At 37.9% G+C, this 15669-nt stretch overlaps 1 protein-coding gene across 4 annotated transcripts in view; it reads left to right on the top strand.

Moving 5' to 3' along the window:
- Positions 1–15669, top strand: part of LOC140739745 (casein kinase I) — a 148401-nt gene that overhangs the window by 85754 nt on the left and 46978 nt on the right. For all 4 annotated transcript variants that reach the window (XM_073068218.1, XM_073068217.1, XM_073068220.1 and 1 more), the window contains exon 5: positions 9267–9415. In XM_073068218.1, the coding sequence (XP_072924319.1) occupies positions 9267–9415 (149 nt within the window). The remainder of the gene's footprint in view (positions 1–9266; positions 9416–15669) is intronic.

The raw sequence follows: 15669 nt of genomic DNA, 5'->3' as shown, positions 1-15669 counted from the left end.
GCGATCTTGCGATTCTCAAAAAGGAGGGGGCTACTTTGTACCCTTCGGCCCCTCAGAGTTGTGGCACATTCGTAACAATGGGAATAGAGGACATTATGGAGATGGGTAAGGGCAGAGCTGAGCACATATTGGAAAACGTGAAAATTATTATCCAACTAGGATACATGTTGAAGCCAGAAAGCACAGTAATGAAAGTTCAACATTCAGTACCATAATACCCTCAAACTAATCTGTAAGCCTCAAGACTTTGGCCTCAATACCACCTTGTGCAATTGGATCCTTAATTTGCTTACTTGCAGACCCCAGTCAGTTTGGATTCTCCTCCACAATCTCCATTAGCACAGGTGCACCACAAGGCTGTATGATCAGTTTCCCTCCCCCCCCCCCCCCCCCCCCCCCGCGGCTCTACTCACTTTACACCTAGGACTGTGTGGCTAAGCACATCTCCAATGCCATATACAAGTTTACTGACCACACCACTTTCGCAGGCCAAATCAAAGGTGGTGGAGAATCAGCACATAGGATGGAGATTGGTAATTTGGCTGAGTGGTGCCACAGCAACAACGTCTTACTTAATGTCAGCAAAACCGTGGAGATTATTATTAACTTCAGGAGGAGACAAGAGGTCCTTGAGCCAGTCCTCATCAGAGTGGAGAGGCACTGCAGCTTTAAATTCCTCAAGTGTTATTATTTCAGAGGGCCTGAACTGGGCCTCAGCACGTAAGTGCAATTACGAAGAAAGCACAGCAGCGCTATACTTATTTAGGAGTTTGTGAAGATTCGGCATGATGTCTAAAACTTTGACAGACTTCTATAGATGTGTGTTGGGGAGTATATTGACTGACTCCATCACCATCTGGTATGGAAACACCAATGCCTTTGATTGGGAAATACTGCAAAAAGTGGATATGACCCAGTCCATCACAGCTAAAACCCTCTCCACCATTGAGCACATTTACACAAAAGCAGGATCCATTATCAGAGACCCTCACCACCCAAGATGTGCTGTCTTCTTGCTCTTCTTCAGGACTCCAACCACCAGATTCAAGAACAGTTAATACCCCTCAACCATCAGGCTCTTGAACCAAAGGGGATAACTGTACTTAACTTCACTTGCCCCATTATTGAACTGTTCCCACAACTAACGGACTCACTTTCAAGGACTTCATCTCATGCTCTTGATATGTATTGTTTACTTATTTATTTTTATTGTGTCTTTCTTTCAGTACTTGCATGGTTTGTTGTCTCTTGCACACAAGTTGAATGCCCAAGTTGGTGCAGTACATTGATTCTGTTATGATTATTATTCTGTAGATTTATTGAGCATTCCCACAAGAAAATGCAAGTTAAAGACTTTATGTTCAAGTTTAATTGTGATTCAACAAGATATGAATATGCACAAATACAGCCGAATGAAACAATGTTGTGCAAATCCTAGTGCCAACAGTTGTACCTAGCACATATAGACAGCGGTAAAATACAATCACACAAAACAAAGTACACTCGTCCAAATCCTGGAGTCCATGAACATATCTTGTCTTCTCCCATGCAAACACTAGAGGGGGAATGCATAGAATGTACTGCGGGGGTGGTCTTGAGGCAGATGCACTAGGGATATTTAAGAAGCTCTTAGATAGGTACATGGATGATAAAAAAAATGGAGGGCAATGTGGGAGAGAACGGTTGGATTGATCTTAGAGTGGGTTAAAAAGTGGGCACCACATCATGGGCTAAGGATAATAGCCCTTATGTTACATTATATTTTGATGAAGCAGATAAACATCAAACACTTGTTTGATGTGTACAAAACTTCATTGGAACATCTGTGGAAATTTGTTTCATAAGAAGCTTCCCTTTTCTTCCTTTTGATGTAGACACCATCATTTCTGGTGAAATATGGTTCCACATGCTCCAAAGATATAAGCATGAGCTCATGACAAATGTTTCATTGATAGGAAGCCTCAGTCTCCCCATATGGAGCATTATTTAATCACTTGTCACATGGGTTAGAAGATTGAGTATAAAAATGTATGAAGCATTAATTTTCACACTTAAAGAATTAAGTCTTTACATTACTAATCAGCTTGATATGTTGAAATGTTTTGAAGTTCCATCCTGATGATTCTGTGGTTGGAAAGTTATTTATGTACTTTGGGCAATAAGTTTTAAACAAAGATGATCCTTTTGAATGTTTCAGATGTTTTAAAATTGTTTATATAGTTAAATCAAAACATTTGATACCTTCTGAACTATATTTTTTTTTATCAAGCATTTGCAGCAATAAAGATTGTCTTTTGGCCCAAAAAGACCACATGTGTATATGCTGTACACGTGCCTTCACCCATATTTCAACTAACCCTAATGTTATATTATTCCATTCCTTATTGTTTACCTAGCTTCTCCTTTAGACACCTCTGCTCTGCTTTGTGGTGTGTCTTCCACAATTTGATAACTTCTGGCTAAATTGGATCTGTTAGTGAGGCCCTCCATTGGTCGGGGCCAACCACAGATTTTGCTTTCTACGTGATACACAAGCCAGGGCAGTATGATATAGAGGGCAAGCTGTTGTTCATATGGAAGGCTCCCTACCTCCATGCAGCTGATGAATCCAAAGGAACAGCAGAGGTTGATACAGTTTGGCACTGGTACTGCTGCAGGAGTTGCCAGTCAGCACTGAACTCAAAGTAGGACTGCCTCAGGGACTCCAGCTCCGATTTTTCCTCTGGGTTCACTCCCGAAGCCTTCCCCATGTGTAGGTATAGCCGCAAGGCCAACAGAGGTATGAGATCAGAGTTTTCCTTCAACGTGAGCTGCTAAACTTGCTGACGAGCCCCATCTGCCTGAAATGACTAGTTTTAAGGCACTAGTAACCTGCCTTTGTCCCTTCTCCTGTCAGTAGGAACGGTTCCAGCTAAGCCATACATGAAGGTCAGCAGAAGCTATTTGAGATGCACACAATTGGGAGCATTTAATAGGTAGAGGGAGCTCATCCTCACCACCCCCCCGACTATAACAACCTTAAGGAGTCATCTGTAAGCGATAATGCCATTTCTAGTCACCTCCCATGGTGAAAGCATCATCTCTGTTCTGCTATTGTATCTTCAGAATTTTAAAGACCTTCATCAGGTCATTGGTTTGTCAGTAAAGTTCCCAGCATAGTCTATTTTTTTTAGAATATTGATCTGTTATTAGAGACACAAATTCTGTTGTGCAGAGCATTTATATAAAATAAGATTAAGGTTAGCTTGTCAGATTATACCAAAACATACAGTGAAATGCTTTGTTTGCAACATATCAAATCAGCAAAAATTGTGCTAGGCAGCCTGCAAGTGTCACCAGTGTAGCTTGCTCACAATTCCCTAACCCTACCCATACATCTTTTTGGAATGTGGGAGGAAACCGGAGCACTTGCGTAGTCATGGAGAGAATGTGCAAACTCCTTACAGAGAGTGGCAGAAGTTGATCCCCTTTCTAACAGCTGCCACGTTCCCATATGCTACCATGTCACCCATTGGGGTGAGATAAAAATATTTCTTACATATAACACTAGCTATGGGAGCTGGCCATAAACACAAGAGATGCTGGAAATCAAATGGCAGCTGAGGCGTGTTTGCAGTAGGTTGGATTTAGTGATGCTGTGTGGAATCTAGTGCACTGATTTTATCTTCCCTGTTATATTGGTCTAGGGATCCAGAAAGATGGATAGGAAAGCAAGTTGTAAAATGGGCAAATATGTCTGTTGGACTATCACGGGGAAAAGTGAAGTTATCCACTTCAGTAGAAAGAATAGAGAAATACTTGTTTATTGAGACTAATGTACAGTGGGACTTGGGTGTCCTTGTCCATGAAGCACAGGGCTAACATCAAAATAAAGCAAATAATTAAAGTTCAAAGTTCTTAATCAAAGTTCATATATGTCACCCAGAGATTCATTTTCTTGAGGGCACACTCAATAAATCCAATAACCATAATCAAATCTATGAAAACATGCACCAAGAGGATGGACAGCCAATGTGCAAATACTACTTAGAAAGAAAAAATAATACGGTAATAAATAACAAGAATATGAGATGAAGAGTCCTTGAAAGTGAGTCCATTGGTTGTGGGAACATTTCATCGATAGGAAAGTGAAGTTACCCCTCTGGTTCAAGAGCCTGATGGTTGAGGGTAGTAACTGTTCCTTCAACCTGGTGGTGTAGGTCCGGAGGCTCCTGTGCCTTTGATTAGGCCTTTTTTTGCAAGTAAGGTGGAGCATGAAAGAAAGGCAAGCCTTGTTTCCAAAGTTACGAGGCTTTGGTGAGACCACATCTGGAATTCAGTTGTCCCTCATTAAAGGAGGGATAATTACATTCAAAGTGGGTCAGGAAAGTTGATCTAGGTTGATTTTGCAAACCACACTCATAGTGAAACTTCATATACATTTTTTTAATACCATGCGCCATATCATGTATTTACCTGTAATATCATCTCCTGTATCATCCACTCTCCTATCACACTGATCTCACTTCATCTTCATGTCCATTTTCTTTATACAATACATATTTAAAATACAGTATGCATTTATAGTATATCCTGTACCTCTAAAGTTGTGGCAAAATTGCTTAAGGACAACAAAGTCAAGGGATTGGAGTGGCCATCACAAAGCCCTGACCTCAATCCAATAGAAAATTTGATTTCTAATTAAAAAGAGTGCAAGGAGCTGGCTGGTTTTGAACTCGTGACCACTTGCTGAAGCCACTACACCAGCTGGTATTTAGAAGGGTTATTTGTGCCAAATTCATTCTTTTATTGCTCTAATCATCATGAAAACATTCTATACATATGGAAACTTCAAACAAGGGCTTTGTGGATTCTGATCCTTCAATGTGGTGTGCCAGAAGAGCGACAACTTTCTGAACTGCAGGGTTCAAATTTCAAAGTAAATTTATATATATGTCACCATAGAGCACCTTGAGATTCGTTTTCTTGTTGGCATTCACAGTAAATACAAAGAAACACAACAGAATTAATGAAAAACAACACACAACCAAGTGGACAACCAACCAATGTGCAAAAGACAAATTCTGCAAATACATTAAATAATTACTGAGAACATGAGTGGTGGAGACCTTGAAAGTGAGCCCATAGGTTGTACAATCAATTCATTGTTGAGGCGTGTGAAGTTATCTTCTCATTCAGGAACCTGATGGTTGAGGGGTAATAACTGTATCTGAACCTGGCGGTGTAGAATTAGAGGCTCCCTTATCATCTTCCTGATTGCAGCAGCGAGAAGAGACATGGCCTAGTTGGTGGCGGTTTTTGATAGATGTTGCTTTCCTGTGACATACACCAAGCAACCCACTCATGCTATGAGGCTGCATCAGTAGTAAATCCGTTAGAGCTGTATCATGTCACTGTGGTGTTCAGAAAATCTACTGATGAGTGGTGATTTGATCTTTTAATTATTTCTCCCAGTATAACAAGTGAACCTTATTGGGCACATAATTGGTTTCTTTTCCCTCAAAAATTTAATTTTCCAGGCTTTCAAAAGAATCTTGCCTTGTCATAGTCCTAGGGCCTGTTTCTGTGCTGTTGTGCTCTTTGGCCCATCTAGTCTGTGCCAACCTGCTTTCCTGCCTAGCCTCACCTACATGTTCTGGACTATAGCTGTACACATCATTCTCATCCATATACCTGTTCCAACTTCTCTTAAATATTCCTTCAGATTTCGAAGATTCAAAGTGCATTTATTATCAAAGAATGTATAAATTTTACAATCTTCAGATCTGTTTGCTCTTGGGTAGCCACAAAGCAAGAAACCTGAAAGAACCTTTATTAAAGAATAAAAATAAAAGACTTACACTTGATATGCAAGAGAAAGAGGGGAAAAAACCCACACAAACAATTTAAGCGAACAACAATGATCCAAACCAAAATTGAGTCCTCAGATCCAGACCCTGGTGCAGCCCAGAGTAGGTCCAAAAACTCGCTTATCAGTTCATCATATTAGCGGGCACAGCTGGCAGTCTTCATAGTCTCATGGCCATGGAGAGGAGTGACTACTGCAAAATCTGCTCTCACCCCTCCCAACACCCTCTCTTTTCCAAAGGGATAAAGAGTATGGAAAATATCTCTCGAACCTGTGCATACACACATACCCACAAAACCTCTGTTTTAAAAAAAATCAAATTGTAAGATTTAAAATTTGACTGAAATTGAGTTACAACCCATTTTTAACTACGCTTTATGATTCTGCGCCTAGCTGAGTGTTAATAAATCCAGTAAAATGAACTGGATATAATCTGCATTTCATTGTGCTTGTGTTTGCAGTGAGATCAAAAGGAAATTTTTATTTCAAAAAGTTTCCCAGAAGTTGGTGCTTATTGAATATAGTCATTGTCGTCGTCATCATCATGATGTGTTGTGTCATATGACATGGGGGATCATGGTTTTTCCTTGAGCATGATCGTTCTTGGCAAATTTTTCTGTAGAAGTGGTTTGTCATTGCCACCTACTGGGCAGTGTCTTTACAACCTGGGTAGCCCCAGCCACTATCAATGCTCTTCAGAAATAGTCTGCCTGACGTAAGTGGTTACCTAACCGAGATTTATGATATGAACCAGCTGCTCTCAAGGCTTCATATGATCCTGACTGGGGGACTAAACAAGTGCTACACCTTGCCTTAAGATGACCTACAGACTGGTGGAGGGAAGGAGCCCCTTGCACTTCCTTTGGTAGAGACCTCACCATTCGCACAGAATGTAGTATACGGTGCCTATAAAATATATTCACCCCCCTTAGAAGTTTTCATGTTTTATTGTTTTACAACATTGAATCACAATGATTGAATTTGGTTTTTTTTGACACTGATCAACAGGAAAAGACGCATTCATGTCAAAGTGAAAGCAGATCTCCACAAAGTGATCTAAATTAATTATAAATATAAAACACACAATAATTCTTTGAATAAGTAATCATCGGCTTTAATATGACACACCAGATCATCTCTGGTGCAGCCAGTTAGTTTTAGAAGTCACATAATTAGTTAAACAGAGATCACCTGTGTGCAATCAAGGTGTTTCAATTGATTGTGGTACTCTGTATCTGGGAAGTTCAACTGCTGGTGAGTCAATATCCTGGCAAAGACTACACCATGAAGACAAAAGAATACTCCAACTCCCTACGCAAAAAGGTTTTGGAAAGCGTAAGTCAGGAGATGAATACAAGAAAATTGTCAAGTCACTGAATATCACTTGGAGTAAAGCTAAGTTAATCATTAAGAAATGGAAAGCATATGGCACAGCTGTAAAACTGCCTAGAGCAGGCCGTCCTCAAAAACTGAGTGACCATGCAAGAAGGGGGCTAGTGAGGATGGCCACTAAGAGACCTAAGACGACTCTGGAAGAGTTACAAGCTTCAGTGGCTGAGATGGGGAGACTGTGCATACAACTGTTTTAGTTGCAGCTTTATTGGAGAATGACAAAGAGAAAGGTACTGTGGGAAAAACAACTTGCATGAAATCTCAGCTGGAGTATGCCAGGAGGCATATGGGAGACTCTGAAGTCAGCTAGAAGAAGGTTCTATGACCTGATGAGACCAAAATTGTGCTTTTTGGCCATCAGACTAAATAATTTGTTCAGTGTAAGCCAAACATCGCACATTATCAAAAACCCACAATCGCACTCTCCCTACCATGAAGGATGATGTTGGCTGCATCATACTGTGGGGATTCTTCACTGCAACAGGCCCTGGAAGGTTTGTGAATGTAGAGGGTAAAATGAATGCAGCAAATAAAGGGAAATCCTGGAGAAAAACCTGATGCAGTCTGCAGGAGAACTGTGTTACGCCTGTGTCCCCTCCTTTTTGAGAATCGCAAGATCGCTATTAATTCAGGTCAGGAGACCCAGGAAATGAGAGAGAGAGACGTTTGGAATGTTTGGCCTTTCGACCATACAAAGCAACGGGAAACGGCCATTGTCTCTTGGAGACGGAATTGTGTATTGAATACTGTGCTTCGTGGAAGCCCTCGGGCGACGTGGACTGGTTGGGGGGATGGCATCATTCCACCCTGATTGACATCTGAGACCCTGTGAGTGGGGATAAAAGAGGGTCTGTGGGAACAGCCCCACACACGCACCAGGAGAAACGCTAGGAGTTCCGTGACAGCGTTTAATAGCAATAGCCGGTGGAGGGCCTACGTGTGTCCTTTCCCGTTGCCCCGGGATTGAGGCCCTACCACGGAAGGCGGCTTAGCTAAGGAAGAGATCACCGATGCCATTTCGAAGGATCGACATCATAAAACGGAAAACCGGGCAAGTTCTAAAAACCTCGTCTCTCTCTCCAACCAAAAGCTGCAGCTTGAATGAACTTGAGTGACTTTTATATTTCCATCGGACAATACATTATCCCCTAGACAACGATAGAGCTATTTCTTATTGATTATTATTATACCTGCGCTTTTAGATTTAGTATTGATGACGTATATTATCTGTATGTTTGCATTGATAATATTTTTGTGTATTTTATCAATAAATACTGTTAAAAATAGTACCATCAGACTTCAACGGACCTCTCTATCTTTGCTAGTAAGTGACCCAGTTACAGGGTACGTAACAACTGCGACTTGGAGAAATTTGTTTTCCAGCTTAAAGCCAAAGATACATGGGAGTAAATTAAAAACAATAAATTGAATGCCTTGGAGTGGACAAGTCAGAGACCAAACCTCAATCCAAATGAGAATTTGTGGCTGGACTTAAAGGGCCGTTCACTCATGATCCCTGTGTTATCCGATGGAGCTTGAGCAGTTTTGTAAAGTAAAATGGAGAAAAGTTGCAGTGTCCAGATGTGCAAAGCTGATAGAAATCTGTCCACACACGTTACAAGTACATTTTGGCTGTACTTGCTGCCAAAGGTGCAACAACTAAATACTGATTTGATAGGGGTGAATACTAATACAATTATTAAACACAAAATAATTAATTGTAATAAATTTAGACCAATTTGTAGAAATGTTTTCACTTTAACACGAAAGAGTCTATTCTGTTGATTAGTGTCAAAAGAAAGCTAAGTTAAATCCACTGTGATTTAACGTTGTAAAACATTGAAACTTGAAAACTTCTGGGGGGGGGGTGTGAATACTTTTTATAGGCACTGTACTTCTCAAATCATGCAAGTTCTTGGTCAGTTGTTTCCTGTCTGCTACTGTAATGAAATCACAGAATCTAATAATGCCTAGTAGATTTATTTTTAAATTGTTCATTAAAGCATGTTTTTTTTTCTTTTTACAGAGGGAATACCTCAGGTTTACTACTTTGGGCCTTGTGGAAAGTACAATGCCATGGTACTAGAGTTGTTGGGACCTAGCTTGGAGGATTTATTTGATCTTTGTGATCGAACGTTTTCCATTAAAACTGTATTAATGATAGCTATACAGTTGGTAAGTGGAGTGAACCAAATGGGCGTCGGTTATAATTGATGCAATAATAAGGAAACATAAGAAAAACACAAGTGGAATCTAAAACTGGAATCAGGTTTAACATCACTAGCATATGTTATGAAACTTGTAGTTTTGCAGCAACAGTACATTGCAATACATAATAAATAACTATAAATTGCAATGACTATTTACAAAAATTAAATAAGTAGTATAAAAGAGGAAAAAAAGTAGTGAACTAGTGTCAGTGGGTTCAATCTCCATTCAGAAATCTGATAGCAGAAAGGAAGAAGCTATAGAACTGTGTGTGTGCCTTCAGGCTCCTGTACCTCCTTCCTGATGGTAGCAATGAGAAGTGGGTATGACTTGGGTGATGGGGTTTCTTAATAATGAGTGCCTTCTCTTTTGAGGCATCACACCCTGAAGATAGACAATAGACAATAGGTGCAGAAGTAGACCATTCGGCCCTTCGAGCCTGCACCGTCATTTTGAGATCATGGCTGATCATCTACTATCAATACCCGGTTCCTGCCTTGTCCCCATATCCCTTGATTCCCCTATCCATAAGATACCTATCTAGCTCCTTCTTGAAAGCATCCAGAGAATTGGCTTCCACTACCTTCCGAGGCAGTGCATTCCAGACCCCCACAACTCTCTGGGAGAAGAAGTTTTTCCTTAACTCTGTCCTAAATGACCTACCCCTTATTCTCAAACCATGCCCTCTGGTACTGGACTCTCCCAGCATCTGGAACATATTTCCTGCCTCTATCTTGTCCAATCCCTTAATAATCTTATATGTTTCAATCAGATCCCCTCTCAATCTCCTTAATTCCAGCGTGTACAAGCCCAGTCTCTCTAACCTCTCTGCGTAAGACAGTCCAGATATCCCAGGAATTAACCTCGTGAATCTACGCTGCACTTCCTCTACAGCCAGGATGTCCTTCCTTAACCCTGGAGACCAAAACTGTACACAATACTCCAGGTGTGGTCTCACCAGGGCTCTGTACAAATGCAAGAGGATTTCCTTGCTCTTGTACTCAATTCCCTTTGTAATAAAGGCCAACATTCCATTAGCCTTCTTCACTGCCTGCTGCACTTGCTCATTCACCTTCAGTGACTGATGAACAAGGACTCCTAGATCTCTTTGTATTTCTCCGTTACATAACTCTACACCATTCAGATAATAATCTGCCTTCCTGTTCTTACTCCCAAAGTGGATAACCTCACACTTATTCACATTAAATGTCATCTGCCAAGTATCTGCCCACTCACTCAGCCTATCCAAGTCACCCTGAATTCTCCTAACATCCTCATCACAGGGAACGTCACGTGATGACGTAGGATCGAGACGCTGGAACCCAGCCCTCCCGTAAAAAAAAAATCAATAAATTAATGTTTAAGTGAAGAAAAGTTAGTCAATACTTTCTTAAGGTTACTTATAAACTACTCCGGATTGTTTTAAGTTATGCCTCATAAACAGAGGATGAAGAAAACTACTACCGCAAAGACAGCTCAAGTTGGAACAGAATCAAGGCCTACCTCTACCGAAGAACCGCGGACTCAGGTACAATACATCACCGGCGATACAGAACAGGAAACTGCGGCAGCATCGGCCATTTCTAAAGGAAACGATCAACGAGAATTGCGCAAACGTGAAGGAACGAGCATGCGCAAACGAGAGCAACCAGAATTACAAATCTCAGCTGCAACTGAAACCGAAAGTGAATCTGAGAGAGAGTCAGATTCTCTGGAAAAATCAGACCAAGATGGAGATGAAAGTTCCTCTGAAGATATAAAAAAGACTTTGAGGCAAATAATGCATAAATTAGAAAAATTAAATGCATTAAAAGTAATTAAAAGTAACCAAAAAGTAATTAAAGAAAAAATGATAAATATGGAGACTATGTTTGATAAAATGACAAAGAAACAGGAAAAAATGGAAAAGAAAATTACAGATTTGGAAATTAAAATGGAAGAAATGGGTGGAAGAATGAATAAAATGGAAAATGATAATGATGCCTGGACATCAGAAAGAAAACAACTCATGGAAAAAATTGATAAGCTTGAAAACTTTAGTAGACGCAATAATATTAAAATTGTTGGACTTAAAGAAGATACCGAGGAAGACCCAATAAATTTTTTTCAAAAATGGATCCCTGAAAAATTGGAAATGGGAGAAGAAACTTCAATTGAGATTGAAAGGGTGCACAGAGCCTTAAGGTCAAGATCTCAAGATGATCAAAATCCGCGATCAATTTTGATAAGATGCTTAAGATACCAAGATAAAGAAAAGATTCTGAGGGCGGCTGCCCAAGGTGCCAAAAGAAGAAATGGACCATTGATGATAGCAGAGAAACCAGTTCTTTTTTATCCTGATATAAGTTATAACCTTTTGAAGAGAAAGAAAGAATTTAATTCAGCAAAAAATGTCTTATGGGAAAAAGGTTATAAATTTATAATGCATCACCCAGCAACACTGATAATTCTTTTGGAGGAGGGAAAAAGATTTTTTTCCGATTATCGAGATGCGGAGGTGTTCGCACAAAAACTTCCATCTATTCGCTAATTAAATGTAGAGACTTCTAAACGTAATGGTTAAAGACGAAGACAGAGAGCGAATGGAACTGATGGACATTTAAGGATGATACAAGGGAGAAAAGTAAAATTTTAGAAATATTAATTGAGAATAATATTTTTTTTTCTTTTCTTATATATATTCTTCTTATGTTGCGGGGGTGCTGGGGAGCTTTGAATCGGTTACTGCGGGATTCACGTGTGTAATCATGGAGATTGCCATGACCCGTACAACAAAGGGGGGTAATGTTTTTTTTTCTTTCACAACATTAATAGGGGGGTATTTTGTTTTTTTCTTTATACTCTTTTTTTTCTATTCTTTTGCCTGGATGATTGGTGGGGACACACATAGCAACATGGAGACTTCTAAAAAGATTTCCCAGGATACCACGAAAGTTGAAAGATTAGGTATTATTATAGATTGGAGTAACATAATTAAAAACAATGACTATTGAATTTTTTAAGTTTTAATGCTAATGGGCTTAATGGACCGGTAAAAAGAAAAAGAATTTTAACATATATTAAAAAAATGAAAATAGATATAGCTTTCTTACAAGAAACTCATTTAACTGACATAGAACATCAGAAATTAAAAAGAGACTGGGTTGGAAATGTTATTGCAGCTTCATCTAATTCAAAGGCGAGAGGAGTTGCAATTTTGGTTAATAAAAATTTACCAATTAAAATACAAAATGTATTAATTGGTTCGGCAGGAAGATATTTAATTATACATTGTCAAATTTTTTCAGAATTATGGACTCTTATGAATATTTATGCACCAAATGAAAATGATGTTAAATTTATACAGGAGGTCTTTTTGAATTTGGCTAATGCACATGATAAAATATTAATAGGTGGAGATTTTAATTTTTGTCTAGATCCAGTGTTAGATAGATCAACAAAGGCTGTTACAAAATCAAAAGTAGTAAAATTAACTCTATCGTTGATGAAAGACTTAAATTTGATTGATATATGGAGAAGAATCAATCCAAAAGAAAGATTATTCATTTTATTCAAATAGACATAAAACATACTCAAGGATAGATTTTTTCCTATTATCAACGAATATTCAAGATAGAGTGAAAAATGTGGAATATAAAGCAAGAATATTGTCAGATCATTCTCCTTTAACAATGACAATGATAATGATAGATAAAGAGGAATCAATTTATAGATGGAGATTTAATTCAATATTACTAAAACGTCAAGATTTTTGTGATTTTATGAAAAAGCAGATTCAGTTCTTTTTAGATACAAATTTACATTCAGTTGATGATAAATTTATATTGTGGGAAGCAATGAAGGCATATTTGAGAGGTCAGATAATAAGTTATACTTCCAAAATTAAGAAGGAATATATGATAGAAATAGATCAATTGGAAAAAGAGATTATAAAATTAGAAAAAGAATCTCACAGAAATATGACAGAAAAAAAACGAAGACAATTTATTAATAAGAAATTAAAATATAATACACTCCAGACATATTGAACAGAAAAAGCAATTATGAGAACTAAACAGAGATATTATGAACTAGGTGAAAGATCACATAAGGTCCTTGCATGGCAGTTAAAAACAGATCAGACTTCTAAAACAATAAATGCAATTCGAACAAAAGTAAATAAAATTACTTATAAGCCTCTAGAAATTAATGAAGCTTTTAAGAATTTTTATTCTGAGTTGTATAAATCAGAATCAAAAAATGATGACGTCAAGATAGAAAGATTTTTATCACAAATAACTCTTCCAAAATTAAATATGGAAGAACTGAAGGGATTAGGTATGCCTTTTATATTGAAGGAGGTTGAAGAAGCTCTGGGATCACTTCAAAGTAACAAATCTCCAGGAGAAGATGGTTTTCCGCCTGAATTTTATAAAAAGTTTAAAGATTTATTAATTCCTCCTTTTATGGAGTTAATACATCAAGCGGAAAGAACGCATAAACTTCCAGAATCTTTTTCAACAGCTATTTTAATAGTATTGCCAAAAAAAGATAGAGACCTTTTAAAACCAGCATCATATAGACCTATTTCTTTATTAAATACTGATTATAAAATAATAGCAAAAATCTTATCTAATAGATTATCTAAATGCTTACCAAAATTAGTGCATATGGATCAAACAGGATTTATTAAAAATAGACAATCGGCAGATAATGTATCTTGGTTATAGGAGATTGTTTTGAAGGAGGTATATTAATGTCATTTGATCAATTAAAGAATAAATATAAAGTATCGAATAATACTTTTTTTTGTTACTTTCAACTAAGGGCTTATTTAAGAGAAAAATTAGGTCAAACAATGTTATTGCCGAAATCTAATGAAATAGAAATTTTAATTCAAAAAGGAAAGATTAAAAAATTTATATCTTGTATGTATAATTTGATTCAAAAACAGGCAATTAAACAAGGAGTCCATAAGTCAAGACAAAAATGGGAAAGTGATTTGAATATTAAAATTGAAGAAACAAATTGGTCAAGACTATGTCTTGATAGTATGACAAATACAATAAATGTTCGGTTAAGATTAGTGCAATATAATTTTCTACATCAATTATATATTACACCACAAAAAATAAATAAATTAAACCCAAATTTATCTGATCAGTGTTTCCGATGTAACCAAGAAACTGGTACTTTTTTACATTCTACATGGTCTTGTTCTAAAATTCAACCTTTTTGGACAAATTTAAGACTTTTATTGGAACAAATTACAGGAACACAACTTCCTCATAATCCAATATTACTCTTACTAGGTGATATTGAAGGGATAAAACCGAAACCCAAACTGAATAAATATCAGAAAGAATTCATAAAAATTGCACTGGCAGTAGCCAGAAAGGCTATTGCAGTCACTTGGAAATCGGATACATATTTAAGTATAGATTGTTGGAAGAAAGAAATTTATGGCTGTATTCCACTAGAAAAAATTACTTATAATTTAAGAGATAAATATGAAACATTTCTGAAAATTTGGTGCCCTTATTTACAAAAGACAGGACTAAATATATAGGTGCTCTGAAGACGAAACAATTGGTTACTTGGGGAAAGAAATAAATATATACATTAAAGTTATTACGAACTCCATGGAGCATGTGGAGATCTTCCAACATCCAGGCACTCTTTCTTTTTTTTTTCTTTCTCTTTTTTTTTCTATAGGGAAGTTAGGGGGGAGGGGTTAAGGGGAGGGGGGAAGGGTTATATACATTTTTTTCTATACTTTACTCTGTAATCACTTAAAAACGCAATAAAAAAATTTTTTTTAAACAAACATCCTCATCACATGTCACACTGCCACCCAGCTTAGTATCATCAGCAAATTTGCTGATGTTATTCTCAATGCCTTCATCTAAATCGTTGACGTAAATCGTAAACAGCTGTGGTCCCAATACTGAGCCCTGTGGCACCTCACTAGTCACCACCTGCCATTCCGAGAAACACCCATTCACCGCTACCCTTTGCTTTCTATCTGCCAACCAGTTTTCTATCCATGTCAATGTCTTCCCTCCCCAATGCCTTGAGCTTTGATTTTACCCACCAATCTCCTATGTGGGACCTTATCAAATGCCTTCTGAAAATCGAGGTACACTACATCCACTGGATCTCCCCCGTCTAACTTCCTGGTTACATCCTCGAAAAACTCCAACAGATTAGTCAAGCATGATTTACCCTTGGTAAAACCATGC

Source organism: Hemitrygon akajei, chromosome 16, assembly GCF_048418815.1.
Source record: "Hemitrygon akajei chromosome 16, sHemAka1.3, whole genome shotgun sequence".
In the NCBI taxonomy this organism is placed as follows: domain Eukaryota; kingdom Metazoa; phylum Chordata; class Chondrichthyes; order Myliobatiformes; family Dasyatidae; genus Hemitrygon; species Hemitrygon akajei.
The sequence above is the reverse complement of the archived record's forward strand: the minus strand, read 5'-3'. Positions and strand labels throughout refer to the sequence as shown.